General features: G+C 40.4%; 1 protein-coding gene across 2 annotated transcripts in view; it reads right to left on the reverse strand.

The window, feature by feature from the left end:
* Nucleotides 1-22,061, reverse strand: part of Oprm1 (opioid receptor mu 1) — a 50,564-nt gene that overhangs the window by 1,638 nt on the left and 26,865 nt on the right. Inside the window, exons 2-5 of one of the 2 annotated variants that reach the window (XM_090337938.1) lie at nucleotides 20,252-20,604; nucleotides 18,905-19,425; nucleotides 16,370-16,478; nucleotides 634-2,417 (exon numbers count right to left, since the gene is read on the reverse strand). In XM_090337938.1, coding sequence (XP_090194064.1) covers nucleotides 16,434-16,478; nucleotides 18,905-19,425; nucleotides 20,252-20,604 — 919 coding nt within the window. In that variant the 3' untranslated portion in view covers nucleotides 634-2,417; nucleotides 16,370-16,433. Of the gene's footprint in view, nucleotides 1-633; nucleotides 2,418-14,278; nucleotides 14,452-16,369; nucleotides 16,479-18,904; nucleotides 19,426-20,251; nucleotides 20,605-22,061 lie in introns of those variants that run through there. The other variant, XM_090337939.1, reaches the window with a different exon arrangement.

Raw genomic sequence — 22,061 nt, forward strand, 5'->3', positions numbered from 1 at the left:
CATACTTCCCCTATGGGAAATTCTTGATACTATTTACTTTCAAGTGTCTTATATTTAAAATTAACCTGTTCATTGTGAATTCTATGTAGCATCTAAGAGATGATATGGAACACATATGACATTTATGGGAAAAAGGAATCAAGAGTTTGGCCTAATGGTAGAGCGCTTGCCTAGCATGCATGAAGATCTGGTGATTCCTCGGTACCACATACACAGAAAAAGCCAGAAGTGGTGGTGTGGCTCAAGTGGTAGACTCTAGTCTTGAGAAAGCCCAAGGACAGTGCTCAGGCCCTGAGTTCAAGCCCCAGGACTGGCAAAAAAATCAAGTTGCTCTCAACTTATGCTGGATAATTTATACTAAGAATATGTCATTAGACAGAGACAATGAGAGCTGAGAGCCTAATGAGTAGAAAGCAGTATAATGCCATCCCTTGAGAGGATTCTTGTCATCATAGCTTCTTAAAAGCTATAATTTCCTCCCTAATACTTACATGCAAATATTTTATTGTTTCTTAATGTGTTTCATTTGTATTATCCCCCTAAAATTCTCAATCATTTTTAAGGCCCTATTTGTAATTACATTGAACAGAAAATGTACATTAAACATAAAGCATGTATGCTTTGGGATATCACATCTGAGGAACGAGGAGGTTTTTGGAGATAAGCACAAGGTATCCTCAGAAGAAAGCCTTAAAACACTCATCTTCACTTGTGTTTTGTTTTTGCTTCTCCTCTAATGGATTCATGGTTGGGTCCACATAATTACAATTGACGAGCTGTGTAGTAGTGAATTCTGTCATTCTGCTAGTTGTCTTCTGGAAACCTTGCTTTTGGATGTTTAGTTTCTATTTGTGCCTTGTTAGATTGGCCAATATCATACAGTTGAAAATGCTGTCAATTGGCTGACTTGGGATGCTTATAAGGGACTCAGGGATCTTGATTACTACTTCCATCTCCATACACAACATCTCCATGGAAGCCACAGAATTTATTTGTTCATGCTACTGGAAGTTCAAAAGGGAGAGCTTCTTAATGTGGCACCTGACATGGCTATCAACACAAACCAAATAATATGGTAGATGAGCAGATCTTAACTGCATGGCATAACCAAGAAAACCAATTGAAGGGGAGAACTGGATCAGAGAAACCACGTGACACTGCCATTTACAGAAGGTATCTTGACATTGTCAGAGTTTAAGGAGATCAGAATATTGGTGATGACTATATACATATTAAGCATATATATGCAAATCTTCAGGGAAATAGTCTGGAGCTACTGTTAATACTTCATGTCCAAGGTAATAAAGGATTAGGAAATTGATCACACATGTTTCATATGACCATTGTTCCATCTACCTTGTGATATGTTTATTGGATCCATTTGTTTTAAATCCTTTGAACTTTCTTGGCACTCAACAAAAACGTCTGCCATATTGTTATATTGATTTTAAAGGCATAAGTATTGTGAGCTGAATTTTTCTTTTCTTTTTCTTTTTTTTCCAAAGAAAAACAATATGAAAATAGAGAATGCAGTATGGAGAAAGTGTAGAGAAATGAAGAAGGCATTTGAACACTTGACTTCTGGTGTGGATGAAGAGGTGAGCTCACTGGTTGACCTGGGGGAACAGTCAGATGAGAGTAAGGGAATGATATAGTGACAGTTGGAGAGAAAACACTGAAAACAAGGTGGAGAATCCCCTAGGTGACTCTCAGAAAGTGTTTTTGGTGCAAGAACTAACCATTGTGTTGCTGACATATAATAACTGGGTTCAAGTTTCCTTTCAAGTTCATCTTCCATCTGCACACATGTGGAGCTAGCTGAGCAGGAGTGCTGTCTACACAAACAACACAAAGCCGAGGAATGGAAGTGCTACAAATGTTTAACTGGGTGATATATTAAACGTGAATGTACGGTTCAAAAATACAATAATGTGTTCCACTACAAAAGATAAGATGAATCTCCCACAGAGGTGCTTGGATCAGAGGTAGCATTGACTTATAGTGACTTGAAGAATGAATGGTTTTTCCTTGATGCAGTCAAAGGCATTTGTTTAAAAACAGAACACTACATAGAGAAGGATCATGTTTTAGGATGCCTCCAATTTGCATACCATGGGGTATTGTGGTCCTGTTGGGCATCTTCCTTCTGATTGTGTATGTAGTTGGAATAGTTAGTGCGAGACATTTCCTTTTTTTCCAAGAACTGGATATTGTTGGATTGTCCTTGAGTGTGGAGTCACCAGAGAAGGCAGACTTTATGACTCAGAAGCTTTATGGTTCTAGGAAACCAGAGATTCTTCCAGACTTTTGTAGTGATCTCCTTCCACAAATGTGGTAGCTTCTAAGCTCAGTGAGGGTCTGGATGGGATAAGACTCAGTTAGGGCAATGGAGTGGTTTCTGCTTCCAGATTTTCTAGCTGGAGAGAGAAAGAGCAAAGACTGTGAGTGTTTCACACATTTGCTGAGCATCTTCCATATGAAAGAACTAGGCTAAGGGTTGTCATGCATGCTTTCACACTTAGAGTTATTTCTCATCATGCACACTTTCACCCGCAACCCTTAGAGTTTTTCTTCAAGGCCAAGGCATTGTGTTGGTTAATTAATTGCCTTGGTTATTATGACTTTCTCTTGGGTCACTGCAAATAGACATTTGCATTTGTCTGTACCACCCAAATTGTATCCAGGGGGCTGGGTATTGGCCTTGGCCTAGTGGTAGAGTGCTTCCCTAGCATGCATGAAGACCTGGGTTCGATACAGAGCTGGAAGTGATGCTGTGGCTCAAGGTAGAGCACTCGCCTTGAGAAAGTGCAAGGATAGTACTCAGGCCCTAAGTCCAGGCTTCAGGACTGGCAAAAAAATAGAATTATATCCAGGTTATTATAGAGATCTATTCATATTTTCTTTGCAAAAGTACATTCTAGAACCAATCTCTTTTGCTCCCACTACCCCTTACCTTCTTCTTTCTCCTTATTCCCCAAGCAGGTCTCAAAAACAAAATGGGCCCTCTTCTGTGATTTTCCTCATGTTTTTTATTCCTAGGTTCTAACTTTTACTCAGTATTCAAAATTAATATTTTATCTTTCTTGCTGTAAGTGATTTGAAGCACATCTCTCTTATTCTACTGCCAAGTTAGCTTGACGGTATGGAAGGATTTGTTCCAGCATGTGAAAAAAATGTGGTCTTCTATTTTCAAGTAAGAGAAAAGAACTATGAAAATGAAGGAGGCCTTTTTAGTTAATGAATAATTGCTGCTCTTATAGTTAATGTGGTTTTTTTGTCTGCCAGCATTAGGGCTTGAATTCAGGGCCAGATGCCTGACTGGGACTCTTGTCACTTAAACCAGAGCTCGAGCTCCAACTCTTTGCTGGATATTTGGAGAAAAGAATCTCTCACATTCTTGGTGTCTCTTTTCATCTTCCGATCTCAGTTTCTTTAGTAGTAAGGATTAAAGGTATGAGCCACCCGTGCCTAGTAACTTATAATATTGTCAAGAAGTAAAGGAGGTATTCGCTTAGTAAATATAAAGAGATGTAAGATTTTTTTAAAAAGAAAAACAAGCTTATTTTGGTACATTTTAAATTACAGCAAAGATTTTAGTGGTTATAAAGAAAACTACCTGATGCCCAGATTTCACCTACTGTTAATAACTAGTCTAGTGCTTTATCAATGGCTGCCTCTCTCCCTCTTTCTCTCTCTCTTGTAGACACACAGACACAGATACACAGGGAGACACAGACACAGACACAATCGCTTTTGAACCATTTGGACCAGCATAGCCAGATTGTCTCTGTACACCATTGCTTTGCTGACTCTACCTAAAAGGAAACTGTCCTTAGCTGACCATCTGTGCTGCTCATCAACCGGCAATGAAGTCAGCTCAGGCAAGCGTAGCACTATGTGAGATCTACCCTTGGATGAGGCATGTTTATTGTTACCAGAAGTTCTGATACTTTGACTCTGGTTGTTTCAACTATGGCTGAACTCATTGTGCATGCAGCTGCCAGCTGGTCCGATATTAGTTCCCAGCAGGATTTGATTTGCCAGCAGGGGAAATGGTGCCACCATGCTCTCCTTCAGCTGTTCTCTAGGCTCTCCTGAACTTTGACTCTTTTTGTCTTCTTGTCACAATCCATAGAGTTACTGCAACAAGGGAGTGTGTTTGCTTACCTGCTCATGTCCTTTGTGTCTTGTTAATTTGTTTCTTAAGCATTATTTCAGAGATTGAGATTCTTGCCAAAGTTGGAAAATGTTGTGGAGGCCATGATAGAGGAAGAGTTTTTGGAAGAAAAACTGTAAGTGTTCAGAGTCTAGATTTAAAGACACATGGACATTTCCTGGGTTTGGGAGTAACTATTCTAACCCAAATGGTTCAAAAAAGGGTAGTGAGGAAGTGAAGTTGTGGCTCAACGTGGTAGAGCATGAGTCTTCAGCAAAAGAACTCAGGAACAGCATCCAGACCCTCAGTTCAAGCCCCATGACCACCAAAAAGAATGAAGAAGAGGGTAACGAGAGGGCCACCTCTCCCCTACCTGTTGTGAACATGAGTGAATGGATAGAGGCAGAAGCATAGGAGGTACAATTTTATTTTCATGATTGCATTACGGCTACACCAAGGAGATTTCCTTGGAGTTAGCAAACTTGCCTACAATGCCTGTAAGAAAGCTCTTCAAAGCTGCTGCTGTCCATTCTGTCTATCCTGGACAGAAAAAGTCTTCACGCAAAGCATGGCTGCTGAGTTTTGAAGACTCTGCTTCCTGAGGGGTGGAAGACCCTCTACCACCTGATCCTGGCAGCTGTGATGACTTAGGGCTAAATGATGGCCATGGTAAAGGCAGCACTCATCATGTCATGGTGACATTCTGCAATTCTAAGCAAAGAAATGGGAGAAATGAACTATCTCCATGTGCGTACACCTGTGAAGACTAGAGTTCCCAGAAAAGAGACTAGATTTGGGGGATGGGCCCTAAAAAGGCATGCTGTTCTCACAGGTGAAACTCTCATCTGCTTCTGTAGAACCCAGATCTCCTTCTATTGGAGGAAGTAGAACACCTTTCAGCTGCCTGAGAGAACATCACCGCCTGAGAATCTATCGTGTCTGACCCCAAAAGATGGAGGCCTTACTTGCTACCAGGGAACTTGCACATCTCTTTCCAAAGTCCAAGATCCAGGCACCGAGTTCTGACTCCTCATGAGGAGCCAGGGGCCACACATTTAAAGCAGTCAGATTAGAAAGAGCATAAAATGGGATGGGAAATAATTACGGCCATCGGATGCTGCTGAGTGGCCCCTGCTCGTCACCACTTTTGCTGCTCCTGTGATTGATTGTGTAATTGGTACTCGTAATTTCCATGCTTGTTCTGTGAGTGCTCATGACATCCATGGCAGATTTTCTTGTTCTGTGAAGAGCCACTTTAGATAGAGAGGACATGGAAGGATACAGGCAGGATAGATCAGAACTTAGCCCTTTGGTTTTCTTTCACATTTTTCTCAGAAAGCAACTTTGAATTCTGAGAAGAGAGAGGGAAAACGATAGCCTTGATTAAGGACATCAACGCAACCAGGCTGATAAAAAACACAGGAACTCGGTATCATCCCTCGGTGTGACCAGTGGAATTTAAAAAGAAAAAAAAAATAAAAGAGCTAATGGGACCTGAAGACTTAAGATGGAAGACTCTCAAGTGAAGTCAGGTGATACGCAAGGCCTGGCTGCTCATGCTGTATTTTGGAGGTCCCGAAGTTCAGATTCTAATGAATAAGCCGTTCAGTTGCCTGAACCAGCACCTACCATACCCTCCTGGGTTTTTGTCTTGTCTTTTCTTACTCCTTTCTGCACCCAAAGACAAAGGTGGTAGTCAGGCTCAGCCAACAAATAATGTAACTGCTATGCTGAAGCACGTCTTGAATTTTGCTGTAATTTGTCCCCTCATGAGAGACTCAAAGCAGAGGCCAAATCTGTGTTTTTCTGCAACTGAATTGGCCCCATTACATTGATGATATGTTGATAGGTCCCAGTAACTTTGAGAGATAAGGTCCATGGAGGCCCAGAAAGGCTCATTCATCCACCGCTCGAGTCAAAATATTGAAAATGGTGTTTGATCTAAGAGACTGGAAAGAACACATCCATTGTTCTGTACCACATCAAAATAATAAATTTTCACTTTCTTGGACTACTGAGATTTTGTATCTGCATCCTTTGTGTTGAGGGATATATAGACTACACGGAAAGGTCATTACATTTGGCCAGAGAACTAAATGGCAATTGGCACAGGACTCAGTGAAGCAGGCTGGGCCAGACACCACACATGGACCCCTTGTGAACTAGGGGTTTCTGGGAAGGGTGTCAGCTTCCGCTCAGGGGTACTTTTCAGGTTTTTAGACTCAACATCCCCCTGCCACTACTTCCTACTTCAATGGGGGAAATGTACACCTTAGATCCTGGAGGTGCTAGGAGGAGGGGGTCATTAACGGTTTTTTAAATTCTGAATTCAAACCTTTTTGCCTGAGATAAGTGGAAGCTCTTCTGGCCAATCTGTTCTACGGAAAGGCTCTTCATTCCCATAGTTCCATGGGAACTATGGAATTTGAGGAACTGTTTCTGGCCTGCTTGGCCCTGAAGTAGTCTGTGCCTGATGTTTCCAAAGTCAGCTCCTGAAAATATACAAATCCCTTGAACATGTACAAATATTCATAGGGATGCAGCTTGTTTTAGTTAAGTGATGATCAGTATGGGCACATTTCCTGATATATGAATGTCCTTGTCCTTGGGTTATGATAGCCATAGCTGTCTACAAAGAAACGACTTGCGGATCACCGAACCAATACAGTGGTGATCCAAATCAACTAGACTCAGAAATCCTCAATAGGAAGAACCTGTCGTGAAAGCAGAGCTATCTGTCCAGAGGGCTTGATCTTTAGATCACTTTTGATTTCCTGCAATGACAGTCAATTCACTCTGTGAATCAAATTCTCTTGATTGGATCCCCCGATAAAGAGGGATGTTTTACCCAAGGGAATCATGGCTTTGTTTCCACTGCAGCATGAGTGCTGCTTTCGGACATCAGCATCCATGTTCTCGAGGAATCTATGATTAAAATCAACTACTATAGCTCATGAGATCAAATGTACCATAGAAAAGAAATCAATTCATTTGAGTTTCTTGATTGTAAATGAACAGTGGGTTGGCCTTAGATGATATTCTTGTTGAACTGGGAAGATTTATATGGTTGTCAGCTGCTTCTATTGTGTTGGGATTGACATTTATGAGATGGAAATCTATGTATACCATGTATACATATGGTATACCTATGTATACCATAAGAAAAGAAGAGCCATTCTTTTCCTCTGGGATTTACTCAGTTGAGTTTTGGATTTTGTAATACATTGTTGAAGTAAACACAGCAGACTGATCGAATCCTGTAGATTATGTTGATCCTACCTCTCATCTAGCACTATATTAATTGCAATAAATGGACAGTTTTGGATCCAGTGTTTATTAAGTATGTCTAATCTAACTTGCTAATGGGGTAGCATAGCCATATGAATGAAAATTTAAGTTTGGCTAGAAATAAATATACCAAGCTCACAGATGAATTGTTGAGAAATGCAATCCACTGCACATTCCTGTTTCTTTTCTCACTGATTCAGCTGGACTGTTAGGCCTACTAATCTAATCCTGAGCTGTTAAATCACATAATCTGCACAGACTCTTCCCTGTCAAACCACAGGAGGATCACAACACAACGACTTTGTGGCTCTTGCTATGAGGGGAGGAGGATTGGTTGGTATATTGCTTGTTACAATGTTTCATGCTTATCTCCTATTGGCTGGGTCAGATGTGGTGCAGGGTCATGTCTATAGTGATAACCTAGTCCATGTGGTCATGTTATGAGACACTGGGGACCATGACAGTGGCAGGACTGTAGGATGCTTTCACAGTTTGCTATGCTATGATGTTGTGTTTCCTTGGGCCCATCGAGAAACATGATGCCTTTTTTGTCCTCCATGCAACTGTGACAAGCTGACCTGCTGGATTGCTGAGCTATCTCCTTTGGAGGCTGGGAACTCTCTGTCATTTTCTACAGCTGGGCTTCTTTCCTGACAACAATCACAGTATGGTCATACATTTCAGTAGCTTTGACATTTGATATGATATGCACATTCGCTACTCACACAGAATATAATTCTCTGCCATCAGTTTTCTGGTAATATTTCCAGGAAGTCAACTAAAATAATCCCTTTGGGCTATCTTTTGACCTATTTTAGAAATCAAATATTCAGAAAACTTTGGAAACTTCTAGCTGATGCTTATTTAGTTCACTTTTGGTCTTTCTCTGTACAAATATGGATATGGATCTCCTGAAGTTCTAGACTTGGAGGAGACTTAGGAGATGATGCTTTTCAATTTCATCAATCTATGGAAGGAAATTGAAGCCTGGAGAGGTGAAGTGGCCCGTCCAATATATTGCATGAAAAAGTTTGATTTTTTTTTAAATTCTTCAGCTACTCTCCTGGACTTCCATTTTCTCCTTTCTCTTTATGTGGCCTTCCAGAGTTGCAAGTGAAGTCAGTAACTCAATTGGGTAGTCTTGAAGCTAGTCAGCATTTCAGCCAATAACAAACTTCAAAAATCATTTGTTAGAGAAACCATAAAAACAGACCTCCACAAAAGCCCCTTGGGAGTTGATGATTCATTAGCAAAGCTCTCTTTGTACCTCAGCAATGAGGAACTCTTCCCTTTTCCTGTGCTCTGCTGCCTAAATCACACACACTGAGATTTCCAGTATAAGGCTCTGACCTCAGTAAAGGAGAACTCAATGAGAAATGGAAGAATCTGATATTTCAAAGTATTCTATGTGCCTCTCTTGCTTTTAATGTGGACTTACTCATTTTGTTCAATATATATTTTCTATAGTAGAAGTAAGTTTTGGTGATGATTTTTATTTTTTTTTTGTGCCAGCCCTGGGTCTTGAACTCAGAATCTGAGCACTGTCCTTGGACTTTTCTTAAGGCTACTGCTCTACCACTTGAGCCAAAGCACCACTTCCAGCTTTTTTCTATGTATGTGGTACTGAGGAATTGAACCTGGGTCTTCATGCATGCTAGGCAAGCACTCTACCACTAGGCCATGCTTTTGGCCCTTGGTGATTATTTTTGATGTTCAAGAAGACAGATGTCCCCAAGAATCTGAAGAAGATATTCACTTAAACTCAGAATATAGCCCTAATGCTTGGGCTGTGAACAGAAGTAGGGTTGCTGTATGCAATTGCTGGCGTGGGAGTCCAGATTCACTCAGTGGTCACCAGTACAGCTAGAACCAGAACCCCAGCACTCTGGCCTCCAATCTGTTTCAATGAGAAAATAGAATATTCAACCTTTCATATGTTTCCCACAGATGGGTTTGCATGTCTTTTCAAATAAATTTATTTTCTGCAAAACCCCCACATTTTATGTAAAACAAAAGAATATGTCAGTTATAAAGCTTATTCTCAGCAATGTGTAACTTACTTCAATAAAAACACACCCCAAAGCTATGTAGACATTTTCCTTATAATTATAACCAGAAAGTGGCAAACTTCAAAACAGAGAAAAACAAACGTGAAAACCCAAACAAAACACAGCCTGTCCTCTTTTCAGTGAAATGAAATTTTGGCATCTTGTTTGCATGATAAAACTATTTAGACTAGTTATATAAAATAAGTAGTGATAACAGTATAAGGACCAATTTTAGAATTCTGATTAGTACCTGGATTCCTGGATACTAATTCCCTTTCTTTGTAGTTAATCAGGAATCATGAATAGATTCATAGTTTATTGGGACTCATGGTCTATGGTGGAATTTTTAAACTTACAAGTGAACCTTCTATCCTCAACAACTACCTTTATGAACAAAAGAGTTTGAGAGTTCTGGATTAAAAGGTGCTAAGCGTATACACACACACACACACACACACACACACACACGCACAGAATCTTTTCAAAAACCTTTAGAATATGAATATACAGTATTAATTCCCATAAGCATATTAAAAGCTACATATTGTGACACTTTCTTATAGAGTTTTATATCATGGACACTATTAATATCACCCTACGATAGTGTTCTATAGGAATTCATTAAAACTAGTATAACTGTAAATCTTCTTAGGAGATGGAGAGACCCATCTCTCTGATGCCTTAATTATCAAATTAACACTTTGATTCCTTCCATTACTTTCATGTAGGTAAACTTCTGATATCTGATATCTGAATATTAGCAAGTTTTAGTACAAGGGAACTTTCTGTGTCTCAAAGCTTAGAATGTTGTTTCTAAGCTTAGCAAGTTGCATGCATTAAAGGGTGTACATTTTTGAATGTTAATCACACGGCAATTATGTGATTTTTTTTTTAAAAAAAGAAACTTCTTTTCTTTGGTTGAATTGATGAACCACAAGTTCGACTGATTGTCATGACCTAGGGATCATAGATTAGACAATTCTCGATTCATTTTCTGCTGTTGTATGGTAACTGTCTCACTCTCTCAGTGTCTTCTATGTCCTAGGCAATAACATTCAGTTATTTTAACTCCCTTCTCCATTTTCTGATGCCCTATCCTATTAATGAGGCTATTCAGAATTCCTCCAGTAATGGATGCTCTTACGAATTGAGTCAGTTTGAAGTTTATAAACATATGGCATATGATTGAACCATTGTACTCAGATCACCATTCAACCCAGTATAATGTTACCTAAAACTAATGAGTCTGTCAACTGTCTTTAGAGTAGCACAATTGCCAGAGTTTACCTTATCTCCTTGTCTAGTATTTCTCCAAGAAAATCAAATCTGTTTTTCCATAACAAAGTTTATCTTGCTTCCTAGAGGCTCTTTCCTTCCTTTATAACTGCTCTCAGAATCTGCTTTAATAACCTTATTTGGATTCCGAGAACAGTCTTAGAAAGCATTTGTGGTTTTCTTGTTTTCCCCCAGAGGCTAGCAAGCTCCCAATACTCTTGGGACTCTATTTCTTTGCATACACTCCTTTCATGCTTTGCTTCAGTGATTTTGACTTTTCTTCCAATAATTGTGCTTCACTTACAAGTTCTCTTAGTGTTTTAGTAGTGCTAGGACAGGTGACATTTCTCAAACTCTTGCAAGACGCTCTAACAATCTTTTCATCTCCCTTGACCTTTAATACTTTCTTAACAATTTTCAGGTTAAAGATCATTTCCTCAGAAAGCAAAAGCTAAAGAAATATAAGGGCTGAAGAACATTGCCTTCCCTTTGTATTCTGTTCATACTCATAGTTTTTCCTTTGCAACCGTAATCAGTATTTTGAAGTGCAGAGGATAATTCCCTTTGAGAAACCTGTGGTGTTTTAGATTAGATGAAGGTCTAGTTACAATGGTCAGGTACTGCTTTAAAGACATCACAACTAATTTGAACCTAATGCTTCTCATCTGTTATATACAATTGGCCAGATTAGACCATGGCTTCTGAACCCATCATGTGCTCCTGCTCCCTCCAGAGGACATTTGGCAAGGCCTGGAAACATTTCAGCTCTAAAAGTTAGGAGTGGCTGGATGCTACTGAAAGGGGTGATGCTCAGCTTTCTGCAATGTAAGTGGACTTGTGAGAAAGATCTGTCTTACCAAAATGTCACTATTGTCAAGGTTAGGCGGGATTGGGTTGTATCATCTGATCATATAATTTTCTTCCTCCAAAGTTTTCTTGGCACAATATTTGAAGTTCATTTTTGTGGGAAAAGGAAAGGGAAAATAGTAAAGTCATATTGAGTGCCTATAATTTTATAGTAGCCACTTAACTGATATTCTGCTTATATAGTCACATGGCATGCTTACCTCAAACCTCTGTAGTGGATACTCTAGTTACCATCTATCTTAAAGAGGTGGAAATGAACACATGTGCTGTTTTATAAGCCAGCCCAGGATGTTCAATGGTCACTGGTAAGTTCTGTGCCACCAAAATTTTCTTAGAACTTTATATTGTATGGAATTATAAAGCTTTTCCATATATATATATATTAATGATTTTGCACAAAATTATATGACATTTTCTTTGGTTATTTTTTAACTATTTAGAAGGCAAGTAGTTGATAAAATATCATCATAAAGCCATAAAGTACAGTATAAAAGAGAAAAATTCATGAACACGAAGGGAGAAGTTTGACAACATTTATGACTCTAGTTTCTTGATTTCTAGGAAAGAGTTAAAAAGAAGGATTGTTGATAAGACATTTTATTCTGGAATAAGTAGCTTACAATATTTTTTTCAGAGTAATCCTGTGACTTTTAGGGAGCAATTTGTAAATAAAAGGTACTTGTAAACTGCATCTCAAACTCATAAAGTCATAAGTAAAATGAAACACAGCATGGAAAAGGTTAAAAGAGAAAAATATCCTCGACATAGAAAACAAAGATGGACATGATTCAAAACATCAAATCTTAATAAATGAAAATATTTTAGCCAAATAATGATATCCAATTTTAAATATACTTTGCTGTGTTTTATCAGTTCTGTACATTAACTAGAATAGCAAGCACAAAAAGTTCTGCATTAATTGAATTAATTAATCCAATAATCAAAACTAGAAATCACTTTGAAGAGAATAAAAAACATAGAGCAGGGGCCAGGAGTTGGGCCTCGTGGTAGAGTGCTTGCCTAGCATGCACGAGGACCCGGGTTCGATTCCTTGGTACCACATATATAGAAAAAAGCTGGAAGTGGTGCTGAGGCTCAAGTGGTAGAGTTCTAGCCTGGAGAAAATCCAAGGACAGTCCTCAGGCCCTGAGCTTAAGCCCAGGACTGGCAAAAACAAAACAAAAACAACAACAAGCCCCCCCCAAACCAACAACAACAACAAAAAATATACAGCAGAGGGTACATTGAGAAAGATTCTGGGTCATAAAATCAAATTTAGTTTGAATTAATCCTCATCTTTAAAAAAATTTTTTTTTGCCAGTCCTAGGCCTTGAACTTGGGGCTCTGTGCTTTCTCAAGGCTATCGCTCTACCACTTGAGCCACAGACCACTTCTGGATTTTTTCTATGTATGTTGTAGTAAGGAATTGAACCCGGGTCTTTGTGCATGCTAGGCAAGCACTCTACCACTAGGCCAAACTCCCAGACCCAATTATCCTCGACTTTTAAATTACAACCTTGGGCCAAATAGTTCCTTGGCCATTGTTTGTCTTAGTTATAATCCATATGAATGATTCTAGCTACAAACTCATTAGTAAATATTATTAATCTTAATGCCAAATATTTTCTGAGAATATCTTTCTATTTAAATGCTAACATATTATCCTTGACTATAGTCAGTGGTAGAACCATACCAAGCCCTTCTTCCATTTGTGACTTTTTTTTTCATTTGAAATGTATATATACTCTAATTCTACCTGTATACAGAGGCACACACACTCTATTGGAACCATTTTACTTTTATCTTTTTTTTTTTTTTTTTTGCCAGTCCTGGTCCTTGAACTCAGGGCCTGAGCACTGTCCTTGGGCTTTCTCAAGGCTAGAGCTCTACCACTTGAGCTACATCACCTCTTCTGGCTTTTTTCTGTGTATGTGGTACTGAGGAATTGAACCCAGGTCTTCATGCATGCTAGGCAAGCACTCTACCACTAGGCCAAACTCCCGGCCCACCATTTCAGTTTTAAAGCAAATAACTGGAAGAAAAGTCACTTTGGTTTCATTCACAAAATATACATTAATGTAGTCAGCTCCTGTAATTTTTGAGAGCTCTTCTCATTTGGGGCTTTTGTTATGGAATTGAAATCATTTCCTTCCCAAATTAGTTCTCTACAGATGTCTTGCAAAAACCAAAATCTAACTTTTGTGGGTGATATAACAGATTCTGCAATCAGGCCTGTGCTTTTGGACTAGCTGAGGATAATATTATTTTATAATTAATCTGAATGCAAGAACCTCAAGCATAATTTCTCAAGCTGCTACTTTGAAATGTCAAAAAAAAGTCCTTTAAAAATACAACCAGGGAATTTAGACATGAACTTGCTGTGCAGCAGGATACACCAAGATGTTAGTTTGATGGATGTTGAACGATTTGTCCTGAATGTCTTGGGGACAGATCTATTAGCAAATTAAATATTTTTCAAAGATAAAAAATTTTAAAGGACTCCTGTCAATAAGCTTTATTGATTACCCAGGTTAGACAATGCAGAAAATCTGAAAGCATTTAAGATATAAAACTACAGTTTCCATTGAACTTGTAGCTGAGTGTTTTATTCAAAATATACACTCTTGTTTTGCATTCTCACACAATGGCTCTGGTATCTTTTGGGAATTAGTAACAATTTAGGCTTTTGCCCAGGGACTTGACAGTTTGAGGACCTCTGGGACTAACTGAAAATGGCATAGCGCAAAGAAGTAGGACAACGCTTCGGGTCGATATTTGATGCCTGGATGTTCTGCCTCTTCCTGGCCGTGCCATCTCCTATGATGATTTAGCTTCAATAAGCATTTATTATGCCGTGCTTCCCTATCAGGGTTATCACAGGAAAGAGATATAGTGGTGCAAATGAAAGCCCTTAATTGGTATGCAGCATTGGGTTACAGTATTTTGTTATGGTATTTATAAAGAAACCCAGGGGATCTAATGAGCTGTCCCTTTTCCTATAGGATGTTAAATATTTTCAAAAATCACCTATATGTCACAGTAGAATACATATTATAGAGAGAAATTGGGATAGAAACTAAGTAGGGGCTTATGTTTTATCTCATGTTGTTACTGACTTTGGTGCCTGGTATATTTTATATACATTTATTTGTTTATTTGAAAAAGAGAAGGTAGGGAAAACCAAGATGAGTGGGAGGGGGTGGGGGGAGGTAAAGTGGGAGAAAAACATGGGACGGGGTAACAATGTTCAAGAAGTAACATATCCTCTCCTGGTGAATGTAACTGTAACCCCTCTATACATCACCCTGACAATAAAATAAAATAAATGGGGATGGTAGATGAGCAGAGTTGGATATGCATTAATCAGTAAGTGTGGGGAAGCATTATGATGCAGAGTGGGGTTTAATGAGACAAGAGAAAATGGTATGTAGGCAGACAAATCAAATTGTTCTGAGGGCAGATGGAAAACAAATGCTTATGTGCCTGGATCTACCTAATAAAGACCAAGAAGCCATAAAGACAGCAAGCTGAATGTAAATCAGGCCTTATGCATTTTACAACTGGAGCAGGAAACTGAGCCCTGGAATGAGCTAAGAACAGAAGGACTATGGCTCTCCACCCCATACTCAGTGTAACACTTCTTCAGGATTCTGAATCCAGCTCTTGTTCTCATCAAAACTACTTGGTACGAGCTGGGTATGATGGGACACATCTAAAATCCCAGCAGATGGGAAGTAGAAATAGGATGAGTTTGAGACCTGCTCCAACTACACAATGAAAACCAGTCTCAGAAAACAAAATTAAACAAAACAATAAAAACAGCAAAAGGACAAATAAATGAAAATAATAGAAGATAGTCTTACAGTAAATCAAGATTTTGTGAAGTATAATTCATGATCAGATGACCAATGGCTGGTGAGGAAAACTTAAAAGAAGTCCAACTGTGAATATTTCCCTGTTCTTGAAGAGTAGGCCTGAAGCAATAAGGTTGGAGTGTCACACAATCCCTTTGGTTGTACACAGTAAGGGTCATTCCTATGCCATCTACATCTGAAATGCTAGGAACATGCTTATCATTCATTCATTCATTCATTCATTCAACAGGTAATTTTGGAGTGCTTGTAAATGTGCCAGACACCATACTGGAGAGATAGTAGAGACACAGAAAGGAGTAAGACCGATGTGTTCCTGCTTCAGGAAGCAATGGCTCACCTGTCCTCTGCAACTGCCAGCACCGGGGCCACATTTCCCTCTCCACCCCCTCCACCTCCCACTGGGCCAAGAGCAGCTGTGTCAGGAAGAGACCACTCTACCGGCACTTTGAGTCTACATTGACACAGGGACTTCCCTCCATCCATCTCCATGATGGAAGCCCCTTTCTGCCCATTTTGAATCTGAGCTTCAAGAAAACTTTGTTCTCCATTCTTTCTCTCTCCAAACCTGTAGCCACCTTGCGAACAACCAGGGCTGGTGGATGAGAATCCCCATGGAGCCAGCTATCTGAGACTGGGCTGGTGAAAACCCTGCTGGTGGCACAGTACAGAGGGAGCTTACGTAGCTTATCCTCAGTCAGTAATACACACGACTATAATCTAAATAAATGGTCGGCTTGGGCCACTGGATTTTGAAATGGTGTATTATGTAGCGGAAGCAGAAGGAGATGGCTTTAACTGTTTAAGAATGAGTCACAGCTTATTCTGAACACAGAACTTTCTGATATGGCTTATCAAATTACCTTGATAACAGCTACATCGCCACTTCACTTTATGCCGTGTGGACAGGGCCTCAGTGTACAGTTGTCAGAATACAGACACCCTGGGGAGGGTTGAGATTGGATCTCTGATCTGCAGAATATGAAGTTGACTAGTGTGCTTGAAATGTGACATAGATAGAATAATATATTTCTTTGGGTAAAAGCAAATACATAGACAGAACATATACATCTATGCCATGACAAACTTCTGACAAGCAGCTGAAAAGCTGCTGGAAATCAGGTGAGCGAACATAATAGCCCAAAATGTTCAACAAACAAGCAAACAAATGAACATCCCATAATAACACACCACTTGTTGACTAGATTATGAATTGCCCACTGATTAAATGAATCCTATAGATACACGCTCTGATTTCACTCCCAAATTGAATTGTATTGACAAATAGGACTAAAATATTCAGTGGGAGAGTACACATTATTCTAATCTATGTGTAAATGACTTCATTCAAATCATGACACATCAGTAAAAAGTAGTGGCAAGAATCTTTGAATTATGTTTCAACTTGGTCAGGATATCTTTTCTACCTTTCTTTTAAGTCTCTCTTTTAAGTCCAGCTCTCCGGGCTGGGCATCTGGGAGGTGGCCAAGCCCAGGATAATGTGTTTCTGCTGTTATCTGACACTGACACGGCTTAACAGAGGCAGCGGTGAAGATAAACTCTAATTGGATATATTTATAAAGCAAACCTTTTAGCTACTTAGGACAGAACTTCTCCAATTAGCATCCTTTCTCCTCTCTCTGCCAGAGCAAGAACCACATGATGTGAGAGTGCTGCATCTGGACGGGTGTCAAACACAGTGTCACAGCAATTGAAGGACAATCAAGCTTAACTCAGGAGACAGCTAAGAGCTATGCTTCCAAGAGAGGAGGCAGTGAGGGTGGCCCGGAGGGTCAGAAAGGACAAGAGTCCCTAGGGGTGGGCTAGGAAACCCTACCAAAGAACCTAGAAGAGAACGAATAGGTAGGTAATGAGGAGACAGAGCCAATATTTTCTAATGACCATCATTTTGCACCAATGGAGATACATTATTCCAATGCAAAAGATTAGAACCAAGAGCTTTGAGCTGCATTTTTCCATATATTATCCCCCTAGTTGGGAATTAGTCAGTTTAAATCTGGACCCTTTTAAAGTGACTCACAATACTTTAATAGCCACTAGATGGGCCAGCTACTTAAAAAAAGGAGCAGGTCTTGATACAGAAAAAAAAAGAAGAAAGAATGAGGGTGAAAACCATTTTGTTCTAGTCTTGATTTCTGAGATGGGATTAGAAGTGGGGCAAAATAAGTTAGACATTCCCTTTTAGATGGAATTGGGTCTGCCATCATTATCATTATGGAATGCTCTCTCTCTCTAGGGAAATGCCAGTCCCCATGTTGGTTATAATGATTTCATCTCTGGGTATGAGGACAGATGTCCTCTAATGCACGCCTGTCTGGGCCATATTACACAAGTCCTGTGGTCAGTTTGAAAGGGTGAGCCTGGGCTGGACTGGGTGCCAGTAGAGGAGGTACAGTACCAGGGCACAATAAGAGCTGGGGTGAAAAAATAGCAAGAAAAAATATCTATATCCCCTGGCCTCTGTTTTACCCCTTCTGACATGGCTTCTTACTTTTTTTTGTGGAGCCTCTATCCACACAATTTGGAACTTACTCTAAGACTAGGAATTTTATCCAAAGTTCTGACTTAAATGTTTACTCCTCATGAACTTTGAATTTAAGATAAATGGCATGAAATTACTCATGCCATGATTTTTGAAAGTGGGCACCATTGCTTTTAAATTTAATGACTTAAATTCATATGAATATTCAGGTTATAGTCTGGCTTTATATGTCAGAGGTCAAACTTTACAAAACTATGACACTAACCCTGCAGACAAGGTCTTTGTTGATTTCTTATGTGATTATAATATTGTGTGTACACCTTAAATCCTTCATGTAGGCTCTAATCTTATGCTTTCCTGGGCATAAACAAGGGGGATGCAAATATGTCAAATACTGGAAATAACTTGTACCCGGGGCACTGATTTTTCCGGAATATCTTATACGTACAGCCCCAGGGATCTAGGCTCTTCAACCACAAAACCATTGAAATGGTACTTTTGAAATATAGATTCTTTCTGGGGAATGTGAGAAAGAGGCTATCTCTGAACCAGTTTCACAATGAGCTACAGTCATTAAGAAGGAAAGGCTATGAAGATATGACTTTTTAAACAGATAGTTGACTCACCCTTATACTTAAATGAAAATACACACACACACACACACACACACACACACACACACACACACACAGAGACTGTGCTTATGTAAGACAGCTCTTTTCTGACACTGCGTTCACCATTGGCTCCACATTTCTCCCTCCATTCTCAGGCTTCCCCTCAGCCTGTCTACTCGTTGCTAATTTGTGAAGAGCCTACAGTCTTAGACTAGCACCACTGCGATTTTCCCTTTGCCTCTCACTCCCAGTAGGCGTCATTAGTTGTGGAAACAACATACCTGATGGTTAGTCCTGTCCACTGTGTTGGCAGTCGAGGGGTGGTCTCGAGTGTTCTGACGCACGCGGGTGGAGTTTTGCTGCTCGATGGTGGAGGAAGTGGGGATGCAGAATTCTCGGAAGCATCGCTTGAAGTTTTCATCCAGGAAGGCGTACAGGACGGGGTTCAGGCAACTGTTGGTGTAGCCCAGGGCGATGCAGAAGTGCCAGGAGACGGTCTGGAAGGTGGTTTCCGGGATGGTGACCAGGGCCTTGACGATGACGTAGATGTGGATGGGCGTCCAGCAGACGATGAACACGGCCACCACCACCAGCACCATCCGGGTGATCCGCCGCAGGTTGCGGTCCTTCTCCTTGGAGCCCGACAGCATGCGCACGCTCTTGAGGCGCAGGATCATGAGCCCGTAGCACACCGTGATGATCAGCACAGGCATGACGAAGGCGAAGAGGAACACGCAGATCTTCAGCAGGTTCTCCCAGTACCAGGCCGGGTGGGAGAAGGTGAGGGTGCAGTCTATGGATCCTAGAAGGGAAGGAACAGCTCAGGGTGAGCAGCAGGAATGGGTGAGCAGCAGGAATGACAGCCAACCAACAGCTCAGGGTGAGCAGCAGGAATGACAGCCCCGGGGGGGCGGGGGGGAGGGGGGGTGCGCACAGCACCGCCTGGCTTCCCAATTTAGAGCCCTGACCAGAGCTAAACTAAAGTCTCTTGTTTTACAGTTGAGTCAGGGGGCGGGGGGAGGTGGGGAGGGGGAGGGAAATGTGGAAGAAACTCCATCTTCTTGAGTCTTTCTTAAGCATCTCGTTTTGACATCCCTTTGATCATCTTAAGCTTTCCATCCACGAACAATTAGAGCCTCTCACCATGTGTCAGACACTTTGTTTTTATTGGTAGAAAACTTCAATTGTTGTTCCTCATCTCTAGGAGACTCCAGCTAATGGACGTCTTCACCCACTTTTGCATGGGTTGTTCATTATCCTGCTGTTGGGTCTGAAAAGCTGAGCTTATCAGGCGGGCAACCACGGCGAAATTTCAAACATGGCTCCATGTAACACTTTTGAATTTAAATGGTAATTACTTTGGGGGAGATCTTTTGGTGAAAAAGTTCAGAGAGATTTAAAAAAAAAAAAACAAAGAGACGCTATTCTGTTTAAAACATGTGGTAATAGCATACATTATAGGAAAACCTTCCATTTCAAGATATTCAAGGGCATTGGGCCAGAAGGAATGGCTAGAATTGTCATTTAACTAAGATTTCAGACTGCTCTACATGTGCTACCTGGCTCACGACATCACTGACACATCAAGGGAGAAACCCTTCACCCCTGGACCCTGCAACATCACTCACCATGCCTGTATTTTGTGGTTGCCATAAACATTACAGGCAACCCAATGGCAGAAGAGAGGATCCAGTTGCAGACATTGACAATCTTGGCATTCCGAGGCGTGCGGAAATCCAGGGCCTTGACCGGGTGGCAGACGGCGATGTAGCGATCCACACTCATGGTGCAGAGGGTGAAGATGCTGGTGAACATGTTGTAGTAGTCAATGGAGATCACGATCTTGCAGAGGATGGTTCCGAAGGGCCAAGTGCCCATCAGGTAGTTGACACTCTGGAAGGGCAGGGTGCTGGTGGCCAAGGCGTCTGCCAGGGCAAGGTTGAAGATGTAGATATTGGTAGCTGTCTTCATCTTGGTGTATCTAGAGGATGAAGGAGGACCAAGGACCGGTTTAGTAGAGACACCAACCTGGAATAGAAAAGGCTTCCAGCAGGAAGAGTGTACAGATTCATGGACCATGGATTCGTCGTCAGTTACTGCACTCTTTAAAATGACTAGTTAGGGCTAGAAGTTTGGCCGAGTGGTAGAGTGTTTGCCTAGCATGCATGAAGACCCAGGTTTGATTCCTCAGTACCACATACACAGAAAAAAAAAGCCAGAAATGGTGCTGTGGCTCAAGTGGTAGAGCTCTAGCCTTGAGAAAGCCCAAGGACAGTGCCCTGGCCCTGAGTTCAAGCCCCAGCACTGGTAAATAAATGACTAGTGTAGCTGTCTACAAACCATGTGCCTACAGAATAAATGCATGCATTCTCTATGCATTAGCTTTCTTTTCTTTGAAATGGTTATAGTGATAGTAACAGGTTGACTCATAGTTTTTGTTGTTTTTACTGTGGCAGTCGTATAGGCAGATGTAATTGACACAGGAAACTCTCAGTCAGGTCGTAGTGACAGAAATTGGATAATAATTCTAATTACATTATATTTTAGATATGCAGGTGTACCTAAACTCCCAGAACACTGTAAGAGTACATGATGATCTCTTTCTGTATCTGTCTCTACACACACACACACACACACACACACACACACACACACACACACACAGACACATACCTGCACATACAACACATGCACATGCAAATGTACAGGTCATTGAAAGACACAGAGATCAAGTTCTGAGCATAGGCCAAGTAAACAGGATGAGGAAGATGGAAACTATCCTGAAAGTTCACAGGCCCAAGGGTAGCATTTTCTGTAAGATACTCTCAAAAAGAATATGAGTTGAACTAATGTTGGGGCTAGGTGAATTTAGGCAGAGAGAGAATAGAGAACTCTAACAAAGGAGTAGAACTGGAATGATATGATATGGCCTAGTACTGCAGAAGGGTAGAATTCCAGCAGTGAATAGTGTGATTATGAAAGAGTAGGTCATATTTAGCTGTAGGCACATGGCTGCAAAACCAGTATGTGGAGAAATGTACATGCCATGGATAGAAGATTAGATACTTTTGCCTATGAAAGTACCATAATTAAAATCAGAGACTGATAAACTCCACTGGTGCACCAGCCTTTTTGTAGTGTATTGGGAAAAAAGCCACACTATTTACTTGTATTATTGTAATCTGTAGCTGTGTTGGTGCTATAGTGGCAGACCTGGAAAGTTGTAACAGAGATCATTCAAAAAGAAAATGCAAAATGTATACTATCTTGCCTTTTTGAGGATAAAACATACTAACCCCCATCAAGTTAGTGAATGAATCTATCATCCCTAAAAGTTTCCTGTGGAAGATTTTTAATCCTGTCCCTTTGCAGTCACTGATTTTGATATGTTTTCTGTTATCATAAATTAGTTTTCATTTATTTCAAATTTCATTACAT

This window comes from Megascapheus bottae, chromosome 8 (assembly GCF_031878675.1).
Source record: "Megascapheus bottae isolate mThoBot1 chromosome 8, mThoBot2.hap1, whole genome shotgun sequence".
In the NCBI taxonomy this organism is placed as follows: domain Eukaryota; kingdom Metazoa; phylum Chordata; class Mammalia; order Rodentia; family Geomyidae; genus Megascapheus; species Megascapheus bottae.